General features: G+C 37.5%; 1 protein-coding gene across 14 annotated transcripts in view; it reads left to right on the top strand.

Moving 5' to 3' along the window:
- Enox1 (ecto-NOX disulfide-thiol exchanger 1) overlaps positions 1 to 18,349 on the top strand; it is a 568,850-nt gene that overhangs the window by 357,342 nt on the left and 193,159 nt on the right. For all 14 annotated transcript variants that reach the window (XM_063232742.1, XM_063232740.1, XM_063232745.1 and 11 more), the window contains 2 exons: positions 10,073 to 10,216; positions 10,982 to 11,119. In XM_063232742.1, the coding sequence (XP_063088812.1) occupies positions 10,147 to 10,216; positions 10,982 to 11,119 (208 nt within the window). In that variant the 5' untranslated portion in view covers positions 10,073 to 10,146. The remainder of the gene's footprint in view (positions 1 to 10,072; positions 10,217 to 10,981; positions 11,120 to 18,349) is intronic.

Below are 18,349 nucleotides of genomic sequence, written 5' to 3'. Positions count from 1 at the left end.
GGGGAAAGAGGAGAGTGCGTCTTAGAGTATTTCCTCTATAAGCCAAACAATACTTACTTAAATAAGTAGTTTTATTCAGAATCTAAATTTTTTTTGCCATAGGCAGACTCTTAAGAGTAATTTGCCACACCATAGCAAATTCAAGTCTACTAATGCTTTTCAATATTTTGTTTCACTGCTGCAAATTCCTTAGGGACAGAGTCTGTGTGTTGTTCACCATTGAATTCTTAGGACTCAGCACAAGGATCTATTTACAGTAAGCATTTAATAAAGATCTGTTGGGTGGATGCATCCTCAAGAGGATTGAACTAACCTTTACCCCAGGCTTCGATATTTTTAGAACCAGTGAAGCCCGGAAAGGCAAGGCAATGGTCATTCCATTTTTAGTTTCTTGACTTTTGCTTTGCTTCAGCTCATTACATGTATCAGTTTAAATTAAAATTTCCTTATACATGCATTAGTTTCTGTCTTGCTAACATATCACAGATTGAATGCAATAATGTCATATTTCTGTGCCAAGGTTTACACCAGAGAAAAGGTATAAGAAAGAAAAGGTGTGGTTAAGAGTGGAGGCAAAAAGCTAAGAGCAGGTTGAATGAAGACAGTGACTCTCTTGGTGTGGAAGTTTTGTTAAGAGACTGTATTATAGGAAGTCTAGAAATAATGGAGCATTTTTTAGTTTAATTATGTGTATTACCTTTATGTTTACTTTATTTTTACCAACTAGTGGGAGTCTGCTGTAGAGACTGTGTCAGGTTGATATGTTGAACAAGTACAGAATCACATATCTACTGCATTGGTAAAAAGCATAAAGTCATTATCCTAATTGCCATAATAATTAAAGCTGGTGAATATTTGGAATTGACAACTATTGCAATTCCCAAATGCCACCACTTTACCCATATATGCTTAACCACCAATAGCTACTGGTTATTTTCTAAAGTCATTGTTTTATAATAAAAGTTATAATAAACCATAATATTTAGAATTACTCCAGAATAAGAAAATCACAGGACTTGAAGAACAGATCTTTTTCATTAAGACTAGAAAGGAAGAGAAGTGCTAATGCTAGTGGGAATTCTTCTAAAATATTTGTTTAAGTTAGGATTAAGCCATGTAGCTGTGAAAATAATAAACTAGGATAGCAGTAGCAATATTCTGTAATTCCCACAAAGCACACTCAGCATAATTTCATTTTTATAAATAATAAAACCATAAATAAATATGATTACTCTAAGCAAACATGAAATTGCATTCAGTTCATGGGCCAGATGTTTTTCTCACATATCTGTGTTTTTTAAGTTCAGTGTTTGCTTGCTCTTCCTCCTGCCATCCACTAGTATATTTAAATAATTTGTAAATGAATTAGTAGGGATGGTATTTGACCTTGAACTGAGTGTAGTGACTGAAAGAGAACTTTATCTCACATGTAGCGGGCCAAATAAAGACAGAGTGCCCTGAGACTTACGTCAGCAGTGGCAGCTTACTGTTGGAGGCTCCTCTCTGTATATCAAGCATGTGAAATGCATTCACAGATGACAGTACAATTTTGTCCATGAGAATTTTAGATACGATTTGTATCACTTTGATTTTCAATAATTTGCCTATAAGTTTCTCCTTTTCATCTGAAGCCAGCTCTGATTTCCTCATGATTGTGCATACTGTGAAATTCCTGCACAGTGAGAAGGCCCACGTACAAATGATTTTCAGCTATAATGATATTTATCTGAATGCTAAGCTTGGAATTATCATAATACAAAATTCATAGATACTTAAATAATTATTTTAGATAGCACACTTGTCATTGTACATTAGCACAAAGCATTTTCAGGTCTTCAAACTTCAATAGGCTGAGCACCTTTCTAACTGATAATACAGCCACAGTTAGCGAAATGGGCTACTTTTCAGCAGCATGTAAGTCTTTAGCCCTAAGACGAGTAGAGAAAGATTGTATCCAAGGAGCTTAATCCTCAAAAATGTCATCCCCTTGTACAGAAGGCTTTCTAAGTGACATTCTTAAGAGTCAAATATCTCCTCCTCTTGACACTTGGAGTAGGAGTATTAGTGAGTTATGGTAGGGTTAGGGGTACTACATTTGCAAATATTTATAGAAACCTGAGACCAAGACGGAGAGGGACTAAGAAAGGAGTAGGAGCTGAATCAGAGGGATTGATAGTGACCCTGGATCCTGTTTTTGGTGCTAGAGCCTTCTTATTAGTATTTACTCCCTTAAAGATCTCTGTAATGATCACCATGTGTCACTACCCTTATTTCTGATGATCCTTGGCCACATAAGGCAGTTAGAACATAAGCACCTTCTCCAAGAAAGAATTTGGGTGATTCCTCTTTAGTCTCCAGATGCATACATCCTCCTGGAGTGTAAAACCGCCTTTCTGTGGTCATTCAGTCTGCCTCCAGTGTAAGAAAGCTGCAGGCCTCCGGATCATGCAGGTTTTCCTGTCCTAGCCATAGAGCACCTCCACCTGAAGCCAGCAACGCCAGAGGCTTGACCCAGTTCTTCAAGATGGTCCCATTCCATTTGAATGCTGGACTGTAGACTTAATGTGCTCACGCTTTTGTGCCCCAGGAGCCCTCTCTATCCCATGTCACCTTCATGAGGTAACTTTCTTATGCTCAGAGAAGTGAAAAGGAACGTCCCAAGTGTCCTTGCTCCCTGGTTACGGAGCAGAACAAGGACTTTAGGTGGTCATTTAGAGAAAGAAAAACCAAGTCTTTGGCCCACAGCATCCCATTAGAGATGGAGGGATCCTGTAGAGTCTGTGAGTCCTGCCAGGCAGCTTTGCTATAGGGTTGATGCTTTATTCATTGGATTGCAATGGCACCATTAAGAACACAGTAGTTTAAAGAGTAACTAACATGTTCTTTGTACTCTGCTGGAAGAAATGTTAAACAGGATGAGCTGCTGGTTCAGGCTGGTCTGGTCAGATCTGGATTTTATTACAGGGGGATTTCCAAGGCACTGCACTGGGCTTTTAGGAAAATAGAGAACTCATTTACCAGAGTCTGCAATTATTCAAGGGTCAGTTATTTACCCACAACAATTAAAATGTTTTACTTTGTAGCTTAATATGTTTCCCATTGTTGGGTCAGGGTATGAATGAGTACATAATGAAAAAAAATTGAGCACAAAACAGCACAAATTGTGAAATAATAATATTGTCTGTTTTACCTTATATAAAAAGTTAATAATATTTTCAGAAATTGCTTTCTGTGTAGTATCTAAAAAGGACCAGAATTTAACTAGTATTTTTTTCTATACTGTGTATGCATAAAATTATTATTCTTTGGTGTCCAGCTGTGTTTATGACTTAAAGAATTTACCTCTCTGAAGTGTGGAACTCACCTGAAGTCTTGCGCCCTCTATCTTAAAAGGGCTCTTTCCTCTTCTCTTTTCCTCAGCAGTCAGTAGTTTGTCAGGTGAAGCTTTTATTTGATTACAAAATTCTGTTTAGTACTTTGTCCATGTGGAACTTTCTGAATGCGAATGGGGAGAGGACAGAGAGTGCAGTCTCAGGATTTAGCAGTGGAGGGAGAACGTTCTCTGTGTCCTCTTTGACTTTTTTTTTTATTAACTGTTACAAATGTGATTATAGCTTACTTAGATGGTAATTGAGCCCTCTAACCCTCACCCAGGAATAGGAGAGTTGCTTTTCTAAGGCCACACATCACTGCAAAAGTAGGACTTGAAGACTGAGTTCAGATGTAGGTCTTTTCTCCAGATAAAGTCTCAGGTAGAAGGAGAACTTGTGAACTTAATGACTACTTGAAACAGTGGGTTGCCACACCCATCAGCAATCAGCAAGTGAAGTACCAACGGATCAAGGGTTAGCTTTTCTTGTCATGTTGCTTCCTTTAATAACTCACTCACCAGCAGAATGAATCACAGGTATATTTTGTAAGGTGGAAAACAACTTATTATAACAGGTGGTACATGTGATTGATTGAAATCAATTAATGAAGGGAGTAAGTCAAACCATTACAAAATTCTTCATAAACAGTCTTCAAAGTATAATAGAAATTATTGCCCTTTTTAGAAATTCAGAAATGATATGAATGTGAAAGCACTTAGATTTGAAAACTGGCCCAAAGAAAGACAAAACTTACTACAAAGATATAGTAGCACCAGCCCCCCATCTTTTTGACTTTCAATTTTTAATAGATTTTTTTATCCTTTATGTCTCAAGATTGTACTTTTATTATTTTGTTAAATCTAGAAATACAAATTATACCATCAAATCTCTGCAAAAGCAGAGATTTTCTGAGAAAAAGAAACTGAGCTCTGTCACTTTTGTACACTTACCTATGTAATGGCAAATACATTTTCCCTGTGTCAAAAAATTACTGGCTTTTCTCTTGGTTATTTTGCTCGATTACTTTTCTACCCTCTTCCTCTCTGCTCTTCTTCCTCCCCCTCTGTCTCTGTCATCTCTTCTCTTTCTTTCTGTCTGTCTTTCTCTCTCTCTCTCTGCATCTCAGCATATCATTGATAAAAGTTTATCCACTCAGCAAGATAAAGGGAAGATAATTTATAGTTTAAAATGGACTGTTACACAAAGTAGAAAAATTGAAGATGCACAGTAATCACAAGCCCATAATGAAATTGTATATTTGAAAAATGGCCAGATGTGCTTTTCATCCTCTGTGGTTCATGCCAAATTGAAACTTTTCCTTTCTTCCAAGGATTTTGCTTCTTTAGTATTGTACGTATATGCCTTTGTCACACTAATGTACTGCCTAATGGGTCTAGCGATGTAGTTATTTATAGGTTTTGGCTCATTCAAAGAGCAGCTGCAAGAAATCTCACAAAAGGAGACCATCTCTGTAACCTGCTCGTGACCCTGTCGTGGTTACCAAGGGAGTGTGGAATCTTAAATCTTAGCAGATGACTTGTTAAGTGCACCAAGAGCTTATCTTGTAATCGGCGGCAGACTTTTAAAAAATTCTTTTTCTTTGACACTTTAAAATTACCTGCATTCTAGTTTCCAAAGATAATTCCCCTTTGTATTAAGTCTCAAATCTCCAACCTTGGGGTTGAATCTTGGAGCTGAAGTTGTACCTTCCTGCTCTTCCTGTATTCCTTCTTTCCTTATGTCTGCACTTTTACTTTACCCCCATTCTTCCATGCATAAATTAATTTGAAAAATGTGTTGATATGTAATATTTATATACAAGTTGAAATAATTTTATAAATGTATAAATGTTCTAATTATATATGGAAAGACGACACCTGCCATGTTTCCGTGTACTGAGTTTGCTAGCTGCATGTTATTAGGCAAAGACGATGAGTTTCCTTCCTCCTGTGCCTAGAGTTTGTAAGGGAGATGACGAATTGTAAATGAGTGACTGGCTCAGAGTGCTCCGGGGCATGGGGCATGTCTCCTTTGTCTTCTCTCCTCATAGGGAAAACTGAAAAAAGAGACTAGATGCACCATGTCTCCTCCACTACAGTGTGATGTGATGTGTATCAATTAGTGGCTGTTAAGAATAGTGCAGCGCTTCTCTAAGTATCTGGATAAGAGGTTAGCTATTATAGAATACCTTCAGCTTTCATGGATCTCACAAAATTTGCTACAAGTTTCACCCCTACTTGATCTCTGCTCTGCTATGTCCTCTCTGTCTATATCATTTCCAAGAGAGAGCTTTTCTTTCCATCACTAAGAAGGTATTTGTTGGCTTTATTTAATGGACTGTTCCTACTGTACACTACTCTGTTAAGAAATTCTTCATAACATACCTAATCCAGATATCTTTTTCAAAACCTAAATCTTATTATTTCTTTTAATCAGCAGACAGTGGTCATTATTAATAAATCTACATGTTATATGTTTGACAGACTTGAAAACTTTATTACACTTTATCATATAAGAAGGAACTAAGAAAATATTTCCAAGAATTAAGGAGCGATGTAGACGTTGCTGACATTTCTTCTGAGGAGCCAGGGAAGATTCTCATTGTATACTTTCAGTGTACTGTGTGGAATTCTACTGTAGTTGTTTATCTTCTCCATAGACTCCCTTTACCAAGGGTGACCACAACAATCTCTTCCCTGTTGCCATCAAAGCATTCAACTTTTGTGTTCTTTTATCACATTTTCCAGAACAATTTTATTCTGTTTCCAAACTTGTAGATTCCATTCGTCTTCCTGAGTAACACCCTGTAGCTAGAAGATCCCTGTCTCCCTAGAATCCTGGGTAGTCACACTCTGTAGTGACTAGAGCCTCTCTCAGTGTCATTTGGCTCATGAAGAGATAATAATGAGCATTTTAAACAAATGAAATTAAGTTTTTCTAATTGCTGCACAAAGGGAAGATTGTCTGCAGAAACTTAGTTTACCTCATAGGAAGAATAAATCTCTCATTATTCATAAATAGTTGCTTAAACATCATGGCATTAATACAAAAGCAACATTTATTTGATAATATTTTCTATTGTTTTAATCTGCAGTACATTTCCATAACCTCAAAGGTATTCTGTAGATTACATAAATACCAGTCAGATATTTTCTTAGTAATAGACCTGTGGATGGAACCATATCTGCTGTAAACCATGGTAATGCTAATAAAGAGTTTCTATAAAATAATAATGTCTCAGATATCACACAAAATAAGCTTTCTTTGAAATCACCGCTTTAGAAGACATTAACAAATCAGCTACTCTAATTGTAAATATTTTCTTGAAATATGTATGGGTCTAAGAAATTAGATCAAACAATCTTTTTTTCATAAAAAATTTTCATTACCTCATTTAGCCCTACCTTTTCAATGAAATCTATGTTTCTTGCACATTTAGAGGTAGAGTTTTTCCCCTTAATATCTGTATTGGTACTTCTGAAAGTTCAAAATTATAAAGAGGGGTTGTATCATTAAGAGTGGGAACAGCCTGTGCCCCTTCCTTTTTAGGCCGAAAAGTATTTTCATAGGATTGGGGAGTTTCAAAAATTATATGTTCCATTTATATAACCTAGTGAACTATTAAACACCAGCATATCTTGTTTAATAGTTATGAAGTTGGGCGTGAGATTTTATGTTTAAGTAAATTTTAATGAAGAGCAGATTCCATGTCCATGAAGCTCTGAACTAAGCTATACCTTTACCCTTGGCGCTTTGTACATCTGATTGTTTTATGATGATCATATGTCAGAAAAACCAGTAAGTAGAAACTGTCAATTTCCTGGTTAATCAAAAATTGCTTAAAAAATTTTATAGTTACTTAGGAAGAAAAAAGACCCTAAAGAGAAAGAAATTCATACAACTTTTAAGTGATGTTGTGCTCTGTTATAAAAGAATTGTGGAAAATGAAATGCTCTGCTACAGTTTAGGTATGCAGCACAAAACTAGGGCAACACTTACTTTTAGAAATATCAAGTGTTATTCACTGTTTTATAATTAATAACATAATTATCCACGAGAACACAAAGATCCCAGGGTACCTTAGTGGAAACACTACACTTCCAAATAAAATAATTATAATTATCACCTAGTATATTCAAAGTGGTTTATTAGCTATAATTTTTTAACTCCCCACATCTCCGCATAAATAAACATCATTAAGAATATTAATCTTTTCTGTAGTTCAAAAATAAGAGCACTAAGGTAGATAAATTTATTTGAATGATAAATTAGGCATTATGGTTTTGAATCTTTTAAAGAGGTAGATATTCAATAGAAATAATAGATGTTAGTAGAATATAAAAATAGCTCTTGCAGCTATTCATAAATTACCAGGTAGTAATTAATTACCAGTATTACCTTTTCTTTCAAGAATGTGATCAAAGCAGTTTAAATTTTATGAACAATATCATGACAGTCTGGAGACCTTTGGAAGTAACTAAGATGTAAGAGAACTTACTTTAGAGTCACCATTCTGGGTACCTTGTAGCTGTATGAAGTTGTACGTCATTAAAACCACTGGGTTGGGAGACTGAAGAGATGTGGTAAATTGAATGTCACCAAGTTTGATTAGGGGATAAGTCTGGGTTTACAAACCACACCTTGCTAACATAGCAAGGCTTTTTTCAATGAAATAGTAGCATTTTGTTAAGATGACCATGAAATACATTTCTAGAAGCTATGGGCCTCCAGAACACTTGATATTTATAGGACAATAATCACTAAGGTGAAAACAGTCACAGGAAGAGACTAAGACAACCTAATGCTAGTCTTTAAAACATTGCAGCGAAAATTCAAGGTGAAACCTGGCCAATGAGACATAAGTCACAAAGCCTACAAAGTAAGGTTTTCTGATATAGCAATCGAGAGCTGCAGACTCATTAAACAGAGAAAAAAGGATTAATGTTCATTTGGGGGAGAATCTGGGCTAAAAGGAAGCTAGCCAACTACACTTCATTTGTGCAGATAAGTAAGACAAATGGTGACCTTGCAATGATCCAAGACCACGGCCATTTGAGAAAAGAATGAGCACATTCTAAGCTGGCTCTGCCTTGGTGTTCTGAAATGTTTGGCAGTGGAGAAAGAAAGTGCTTTGAGGTTTCATCATAGAAGCATTACTGGTGAGCAGACAGCTACAGGGCAGACAGTTCGGTTAGCTTTGTATTTTTTATGCTATTGAATTTATTCTCTATGACAAAATTCTCTTTGTCTGATGGTTCCCATTGTCTAAGATGATAACCACTATTTGAGCTAATTTAGAGCGTACAGTTTAACGGCAAGGTATAAAACATGTTCTGATTATAGTTTACTCTCAAAATTGGGATCATTCACTGCTGAATGATACACAATTGGGGGGAAAAATTCCATTATTCACATTCCCCTCTTGCTAAAGGCTGGGGTTTGTTGAGATCATAGTATCCACTTGCTCATTATCTGCCTATACTTGAAATATTGAAACCTGAGCTCTTTGAATTAAACTTCTGCTCAACTGGTAGGAACTGTTTTTGACATTATAATGGTGAAGGGATTACTGATTCTTATACCTAAGACTCAAAAAGATCAAATAATGTAGCCTGAAAATTTCAAACTTCATGCTAAATATACTGACAAACTATAATATTCAATTCTAAAATTATCATCAGTGAAATTGTGGTTTAGAAAGTTTTGTAAATTTAAAACATAAAAATAAATACTTAAACTCAGATGTTAAATCTAATTAAGATCAAACTTATCAGGTCACTCATCTAGATCTTAAATAGCAAAAATGCACTTCAAATATGAGTATCTGAATATTCTACTTTTTTTGCATTTTTAAAGATTGAGAGAAGGCAGAAGAGTACGTGATAGAGAGGGACCCTTTGTAACTTTATAATAATATTTCATTATTATATCTGTTAGAAAAAGCCTATGAGTGAAATAAAATATATATGTTTAATTCAAATATACATATATATTTTATATCTCAGAATAAAATATGTATTTTTTTTCCTAAAAAAAAATTCAAGCCGAACATATTTGACCATTTAAATGTACTTTTCCCCAGAGTTAAGAAAATGAATGTTTTTCCTTTGCTCCTCCAAAACCCTCCAGATTTCTTGTACAGAAAGCAGGCATTTCTGCCCTCCTGCCTTTCCTAGCTGTTGTAATGTAGGTCCCTCCTTTTCCAGCCTCACGGTGAAAGGGTTCTTGCTTTATTCTTTTACCTCCCAACTATTTTTCCTCTCTGAATACATTTCACAGATGACCGTCTTCCAAAATAAAAACATCAATTAATTTTTTAAGTTACAAAAAATCACATTTCGCCCCGTGCCTGCCCTCTGCATTGAGGTACAGTACATGGCAGAGGCTGCGCGGGGCTGATAAGCGACCTGTGGAGGCTGCTGATTCGGAGCCAGCCCCTGATGCACTCGCAGGGCTTCTTCCTGAGCCGGCCTGGCGTGAGGTGCCTTACAAGTTGACCCCCATGTCTCCCAGTGCTCGGGGAAACTGAACCACAGGGCAGTCACTGAGGGACTGAGAGGGAGCAGCTTTCCTTCTGTGCCCGACTGGACACTGTTCTTTGCAGTTCAATTTTGTGTTTGAGTACACAACAGTTTGACCCATTAAGCTGTCCCTCAGTTAGGTGTTACGGATTCTCACCATGCTCCTCTCTCCTTTTGCAGAGTCTGATGATCTCCAAGTGGACCCTCCACTCGGCCATCGAAGTGCTCTTGCTCCCCAGGATGCTTATAACTCAATGGTAGATGCAGGTGGAGCTGAGAGTGTCACCCCGCGTCCCCAGGAGCTTCCACAGATGATGGCTGCAGGTAAACAGGGCGTTTTAAATTCTTACTGGAGAGGCTCAATCAGCTAGGCAAACAGGCATCAAACCAGGAGTCAGAGCCCGGGGTACGGGGGGACCTCAGGCCATGAAACTCAAAACATTAAGTTAAATTAAGAAATTCTGCTATTTTTAGTTATGTTATTATTTTTAAATATTGGTTGATTGATTGTCAGGATTTATAAGAAGTACTTTAGAAAGTCCTTCTAGGTAGACACAACATATCCTTAATATAACTAAGGATTATATTAAAGAAGGATTATGTTATAAAAAACACTTAAAAATTTTAATCAGGACCAGTGCTACTCCTTGACAGCTGTTTTCCTATTGGACATTTAGAAGGAGTGCCTGGTCCAGAGTTATACTTAGAAACAGACACATTTATTTACACTTCTCTACTAAGCCGGTTACTTGATTTACTGGGAGAGTATTGCTGCTTTGCCTCTGACCTGGTTGTTTAACCGCTGTTGTTTCCCTGGGAGAAGAAAGCAATCTTCCCTTTTTCTAGGGGTACCTCCTTAATGGCATGCTGTATAGAATGCAAACTACATGTCATTAAGTTTCCTCCCAGAAAATACTCAGTCACACTTTATGTTATGTCTGGAGAAAAATATTGCTATAGATTACACTGCTTTTTGTGTGTGAGGTTTGGAAGTGTGCTAAATGAAACCTTATATCACTAGAAGCATGATTTTCTTTAAAGCAAAGCCCTTGCCTGTGGACTCTTAAATGGAGTTTGTTTTTCTCACAGCAGCCGATGGTTTGGGGAGTATAGCGATAGATACAACCCAGCTCAACATGTCCGTGACAGATCCCACAGCCTGGGCCACAGCCATGAACAACTTGGGCATGGTTCCCGTGGGGTTGCCTGGACAGCAGCTTGTGTCTGGTAAGCTTTTTCCTGGTTTCGAAGATGCTTGCAGCAGTGCCAGCGGGTGTGGGTGACAGGTGCCGGTAATCTCTGCACTGCGGGTGTTTAACATGCCCTTGGATTTGGGACTGGGCCGTTTTGGCAGGTCGTACTAGAGATCCTTTTCCTCATCACCTTGCTCTTTTGCTTGATCACGATTCTCAGAAGCAGCTGCTCTTGCTGCTGCTGCTATACATAGTCTCCTTCCTTAGTGCAGCATTGATTGGCAAATAGAATGGCTGGCAGATGCATTCCAGTTTGCCAAACTCATTGATAAAATGTATTCCATTTGCATTTAGTCTTCCCTTTAAAACAGACAGGGTACATGCTTGTACTATTCCTCTTGTCAGTGTTCCCATTTTATAGATAGGAAAACAAGACCAGGGCTCAGTGACTTTTTCTAAAATGGAAAACTCAGCTCAGTGGACACTAAACTCTACATTTCTCCTACCACACTTTGAAATAGTAAATACACCACACTCAGTAGATAATGTGCTTAGAAATATCACCAAGCCAATGGTCATTTAAACAGTTTTACAGTTTAATCTGTATTATTGAAGATTTTGCATGTGCTTTGTAAAAAGTGCTTTTGGAATAAATATACACATACATAAGTGTCCTTGAGGAGCATTTCTCCCTAAATTAAGAATAACAAAGAGCAGCAACAAAAAATAAAAAATAATGTGTTGAGTTGGTGTTAAGTAATGGCACAGACTAATAATGTAATAGTTTTCAGAGCAGTCGCCAGGGCTTTAAAGGAAAATGTTTTCCAACAGGTGATGTTTGATCTTTATCTGGAGAAAGAAGTAGGATTTACATGTTCACTCTTTACTCAGTCAGCCAACACTGAGGCCCTGCTGTGGTGCAAGGGCTCTGGCAATAGGCAAAACCTGGTGCCTGACGATTCAGTTTAGCCATCGGGTTAGGGGCAGGTGGGCGGAGTGCCTTTGTGATGCTGTGAGTTTCACCCATGAATCTGTGTATTTTGTGCTGAGTTGATTAAGCATTGATTTCTTCTCTCTTCCTTCCCTACCCCTCAACCCTCTTTCCTTTCCTTTCCTTTCCTTTCCTTTCCTTTCCTTTTCTTTTTGTAATTGCTAAAAGTATTTCAAATTAGCTGTGTGAAATTATATGTATGTGTACATATAAATGCTTATGCATATGTGTATATGAATATATATGTGGGTCCACATACATATACATATATAAATATATGCAGTTTCTTTTTTAACATAAAAAACTATAAGGATAGGAAAAAAAGACAATAAAAAAGAAAGATAAAAGTTGAATTACAAACATTATATTTAGTAGGTTTAATAGAATTCTTCAAAATGCTATAAAATTCATATAGTTTTCATTAGTAACCGGGGTGTGCACTTACATACATGGCATTTTTGCTGAGTTAGACATGTGCTTATCCAGCTCTTTTTTCTCAAGATTTGTTATATTTCATTTTGTTTGTTTTTGGAAGTGCTACGGATTGAACCCAGAGCGTTATAAATGCTAGTTTAGCCCCACAACTTGTCCCTCAAAAGCTGATCCAAACAAGTGATTCTTTCTGATAACTCAGGAGTAAGCATTTTTATTTTTCCACCTAAATTTTCCTAGATGCTTAATTAAAGTATTTTTTGCACCAAAAATGATTTTTCTTTTGCTTCACCTTCTACTTCTCTCTTGAAATTTTGGGCAACTTTTTGTCTAGACTAGGCTGAAACTTCAATAATGCATTATTTTTTTCTTATGATTTTGAGTCTTCTGACATTTTAACCATGACCAATTTATGATTTTCCCAGCAACTTACCATGAAAAGAATTACAGCCCTACTCATTATAGAAGATTTACCGTATCTGCCCTGAATTACATTCTCTATCTCCTGTGTTTGACAAACTGCTTCTACTGATTTGGGGCCAGTCAGGCTCTTTCTCTCCCTCGTTTCCACAGCCCGACAGTGTCGCTCCCGTTGGCTTTGTTTCCAAGGCCAACTGTGTTTGTTGGCCCAACTCAGGTCCAAGTCTGTCCTGCTGGGTTAGTGTTCATGTGTTTCTTCCAGTCTGTTTTCTACGCTTATGTTTCAATCTTTCTAAGTATTAACCTTCCTAATATGCAGTTTTGCTAACATTTATACTGTTTCCTCCCTTTACATTAACATTTTAAAATAATTCATCAGATAAATCATGCCCAGCTTTACTTAAGTATTCAAAATGTTTCTGTTTATGTTGTTCTTACGTTTTCACTTTTACTAGCTAAGATGTTTACAGAATTTAAAAATCTTGTAAAACAATTTTACTCCACCGCAAAATAATTTTCTGTAACACACTGATCATATCTATTTTATGGAACTGAGAAGGAGAGACTTAAATATCATAATTTACAAAACAACTTGTACCTGTATATAATAAGCATTCAGTAAACATTAAACCCTTCTTCCTCTTTTTTTTTTAAACCAATGATGCTACACTGAACATTTTTAAGCATAGGATTTTTCAGCAGTGAGAACTATTTTCCTTGGAGATTTCCACGTGTAGAACTGGTAGGTCAAAAAAAGTGAAAATATAAGTGGTTTTTTTAGTATGTATCAGGCAATTAATGTACCAGTTTACATATGTATTTAATATTTACTATTTTGAGATGCAAAGTCTGTATCCTATTTTTTATCTTGAATTCTCTCAAGATTCAAATCATGAAAACACTGAAACATTCCCCAAAGGACTTTGTTATGCAAAGGACTTTGTTGTCAGCCTGTGACGTTACTGGGAGGTGGGGGGAACCTTTGGAGATGTGACCAGTGGGACAGAGGTAGGTCCCTGGGGTCCTGTTCTTGATGCTGACACGTTGGCCCTTCCTTTTCCAGTGCCTCCAGCTGCCGTGCAGCCAGCAGCTTTGCTCCATCACACCCCCTCACCGTGACCTTCTACCTCATCAGAAGCTCAGAGCAGAGCCATGAGCCAAAATAAACCTTTCCTCCTTTAAGTTGATTTTCTTAGATCTTTTGTCACAGCAACATAAAGCTGACTGGCACATCTTGTTTACTCCTTTCTCCCCCTTCATTTTCTACTTGTATTTCTTTTTTGTAAATAGATTATTCTCATAGTCTATTGGTTGGCAATTTTTAAAATGATTTATATATCATTATTGATTTTAATCCGTTAACTTGTTTTCTTTTTTTCCTGTAATGTCTGATTTCATAAAAGTGTCTATCTGGTCTATTTTTGCCTATGTGATGATTCTTATTTGAAGTATTTTTGGCTTAATTTCCTTTTTGTGTTTATTACTCCAATTATAAATACAATGTGGTAATGGTGGTATGATGGTGAGCATAGCTTCCTTCCAAATGTAAATACAAAATAGATGCCTACTCTAGAGGTCATACAGATTTCTGATTTTCATGCCTCTACTGACTTCTGTTTGTGCCTCTACTGTTCCCAGAAATTAATGTTTATGTATATTTTTGCCTATTTATAAAGCATCTGTTCTGCGGGCCTGATCTGTTTTTGTGCGACTGCCACATAGCTTCATTTCTTACGGTCTCTAAGTTTATAGGAGGCATCTTCTGTTCTTGGTACCTTACCCCATGTGGGCTACTGGTTCCTCTTTTTCACATAGCGTCAGCTGTGGAAAGCCACTTTTTGCTCAGCGTTAGTGCTGGCTACCTCTGGAGTTCTTCAGTGTAGCTGTTGAGTGTTAGAGTCACTCTTTAAGGTTTCAAAAGGGACTTAAAGATTATTTACTGTAACATTCCTTCCAAGAAATCCTCTCTAAAATATCTCTGACAGGATTATGGAGACGCTGGATTTTATGAGCACTTGGCTTTCTTCCAAAGTTTCTGATACTTCTAAGTGACCAAGCACTCTTCCCATATTTGTTAAAATTAAACTGACACTGAATTCCTATCCTCACTGCTTCTTCCGTTTATGCCAGCAAGGCAAGGCATAAGTTTTTTACATTTTCTGATTCTATCAAAAGGATTTTTCAGGAAATTGTATCACTTGTTACCATCATATCCTACCTTTGTGATGTATTGTAGTGTGTTCCCACAGATACCCTCTTCCATTTTCATCCTCTTTTGATGGCTTGATTCCACTGACACTTTGAGGAATTTCCATTTCCCTTTTGCCATGAAACACTACTTGAGATCATTACATTGTACTTGTCTCCTTTTTCCAAAACTTTTTGATATACTGTTTGTTATATACCCCTTCTCTCCTACTCCAGAGTTTCTCTGTGATGCACTGTTTGCTTCTGCCTATGATTGTCTCATGTTTGTTTTAGCCCCATAATTTTAGTGTTGTAATTTTTGTTATTGTTGACTTGTTTTGTTATCAATATTTTGCATGTCAATATAGATCCAGATTTTCTAAATTGGTCAGTTAGAACAGTCCCCCACAATTGTTAAGTAGGGGGGATGTCATATGAGTATGAAGGTGGCCTAACAACTATGACAAACTCTAAATTAAAGAGTGCTCGCCTAGCAGGTGCCAGGACCTGGTTCAATCCCCAGCACCACCAACAAAACAACAAATGAATGACTAAAACATATGTAAATTACTTTCTTTGTGGGTTTTCTCACAACCTTTACTATGTTAATAGGTGATGTGCTGGTTTCCAAGAGTGAGAGCTAATATTTAGGTTTCCTCAAAGGTAACTTAGTCTTTGAAAAATACCTACTAGTATCTTGTGAAGCACTCAAACACAACCACCTAGACCAGATTTTCCCTGTCAGCTGAGAAGAACTTTCACCACTACTGATCCTTCTTCATAGTATGTGACATCATATGATCTATGGTTTTGTTCGTTTGTGTTTGTGCTGAATAGTGTCATTCCCTAATTTCAAGTTTCAAAAACACCCTTTAGTTGTGAGGTACTGCCTGAAGCCTCCTTGTCAGTTTCTGTGATAGATATTGTCCCTTTGCAGGGACCTACCTCTGGCATTATAAGCTGAAATCTGGGCATCAAGTCCTGAGCTCTGACACCATCTGTGCAACCAGCTGCTCCCTTCCTCTTTGTCCTAGTTTTTTCAAAGTTGTGATCATCAATTGGAGGGAAAGTTGGAGAGGAGGAGCTGAGTCCTCATGTTTCAGCTTTCTGGAAGCTCACATTGGAACTAGTGGCACTTACTGGATGTTCTGTGACTGTGGTACTTAGACTTTGCTGATCTTTCTAAACTTTTTGAAATCTCCTTTCCTAATGTCAACAATCTTTCCTTAGCTCTTACTGACATGAAGTTGATATATATCTTTTACTTCTTTGGCTTATATCAAATACTTGTTCCAAAAAGGCACCAGACCACCCCCTTAGCTGCAAAAGAAGGGGAATAGACAGGAGAGGGTGGTATCTTCATCAGGGAGTGACCTGAAGCCAGTGAAAGACTTCTCCATGTTTGCAGGTATCTGTTAACGTTCATGATTGCCTGGGCTCATACCTTGCTGTCTGTTCTTTAGTTCACCGCCACTGCTTTCATCCTGTCACTATGAAAAGAACTTTGTTAATTCATGGGAGGCTAATGCGCACATAGTGTCCTTTCTGCCCTGTTCATTGCTCTCTCCCCTGCACTGGTGTTTCCATTCATTGAAATTCTTCTCCGCTTCCGCAGAATATTCTTTTCTAGTTTCCTTCTTGGGTTGCCTAATCTTCCAAAGAACACCTTTATCCTCTTTAATGTGCCCAGATATGAAGAGGCATTTGTTAAATCCTTTCATCTCCTCAAGCATCACCCTTTTAACTGGTATTTACTGAGCCAGATGTTGTGCTAAATACTGGGAGTAAAAGACACAGACCTTACTGGCATGTTTTAGAGTCTAGTGGGAGAAGCAGAAGAGTAAATAAGCAAATACAAATCAACATGATAAGTGCTTATGTTACTAATAGATAAAAGGTGTTGTAGGTTGTCACTGCAGAGTGTTAAGAAGGGGAGTAATAGGATTATCAGTGTATTTCTGCAGAGACTTTTGTAAGCTCCATAGCACACCAATGGCAGTGTGGAAAGGTTAGCAATGAAGTCAGATGGGAGGCAGTAGCAGTTACCCAGACAAGAGTTAAGAACGGAAATAATGCCAGTCATAATCCTGGCTGGCAGCAGAGATGGGCCGAAGTAAAGGGTCATAGGAGCCACTGAATTGTAGAAACAAGGATGGTTGACAGAGTCCACGTAGAATGAAAGAAGCATCAAGAGTCACTGTGACTCCTGGGTTTTGAGCCCTGGAAATTGAATAAATAGAGGGATCATGTACTAAAAGAGGAGATGGGGGAAGCTGACTGATTTCCTTGTAGGCCTGATAAGTATGAAGAACCTATTAGAAGGAAGCATGTAACGAGCCATTTCATATTATAGATCCGGAGTCCAGTGGCTTGGCACATGAATGGTCAGGGATGTCCTGGGGACTTAACTGCCCCAGCTGCATTTCTCCTGTGATAATAAAATGGGCCCTTAGCTGCTCATTTGGGTGTCACCCTCAGCTCCAGTCACATCCCCAAACCCCTCCTCCATCTGCTTCCTCTCTTGTGACCCAGTAGCTCCTCCCATTGCTGGACTCCCAGGTTTCAAATAAGTGAAGAGGTCAAAGATAAGAAATACAATCTGAAAATCTTGCCTGAAACTGTCTCTTCAGTTCTCAGGGACTTAAAAGAACTGTCTGTCAATAAACCTTCCCACTTGCTCAGTTTTAAAAAGAAAATAGTACCCACACAAGCATTATCCTGTCTTGAGTCCCTTCAAATATTCAGGGTAACGTGCTGTGACCCAGGCATGATTAACATGGTACATAACAGTGGGGCTTCTCACAGGTGATGCCTGGAATTTTCTTTCTGTTTTTATTCTCTGTCTTGTTGACGGATTTCTCATTACCCCATGTCAGAAAGCAAACAGGCCCTTGACTTATATTTCATAATTTATGTACCCGATTTCATGTATATCTGAAAGGCCTGCTACATTTTGCACAGTTTTACCTTTTTCTCCCCCAGGATGCTAGGATAGCACATTGGCATATTTATTCATTCACCACAGTGTTACCAAAGTCTTAAAACATATAGTATACTTAAGAAGGAACAATTTCCAGGACAGATAGGTGATATTTACTTTTATAAAGTAAATACAAATATTTGTGCAAATGATAAATTACAGTTAACATATTAAAGAGAGATGGGGAGGCTACCTTTGCTTAGAGGTATTGAGGAGAAGTGTCAGAAAGTCTCCTTTAAAAAAGTAACTTTGAG

The sequence above is a fragment of the Cavia porcellus genome, unplaced genomic scaffold (assembly GCF_034190915.1).
Source record: "Cavia porcellus strain 051 isolate PalLab524CR breed Dunkin Hartley unplaced genomic scaffold, mCavPor4.1 scaffold_21, whole genome shotgun sequence".
Taxonomy (NCBI): Eukaryota; Metazoa; Chordata; class Mammalia; order Rodentia; family Caviidae; genus Cavia; species Cavia porcellus.
Note: the sequence above shows the minus strand (reverse complement) of the source record. Positions and strands in the feature narration are given on the sequence as shown.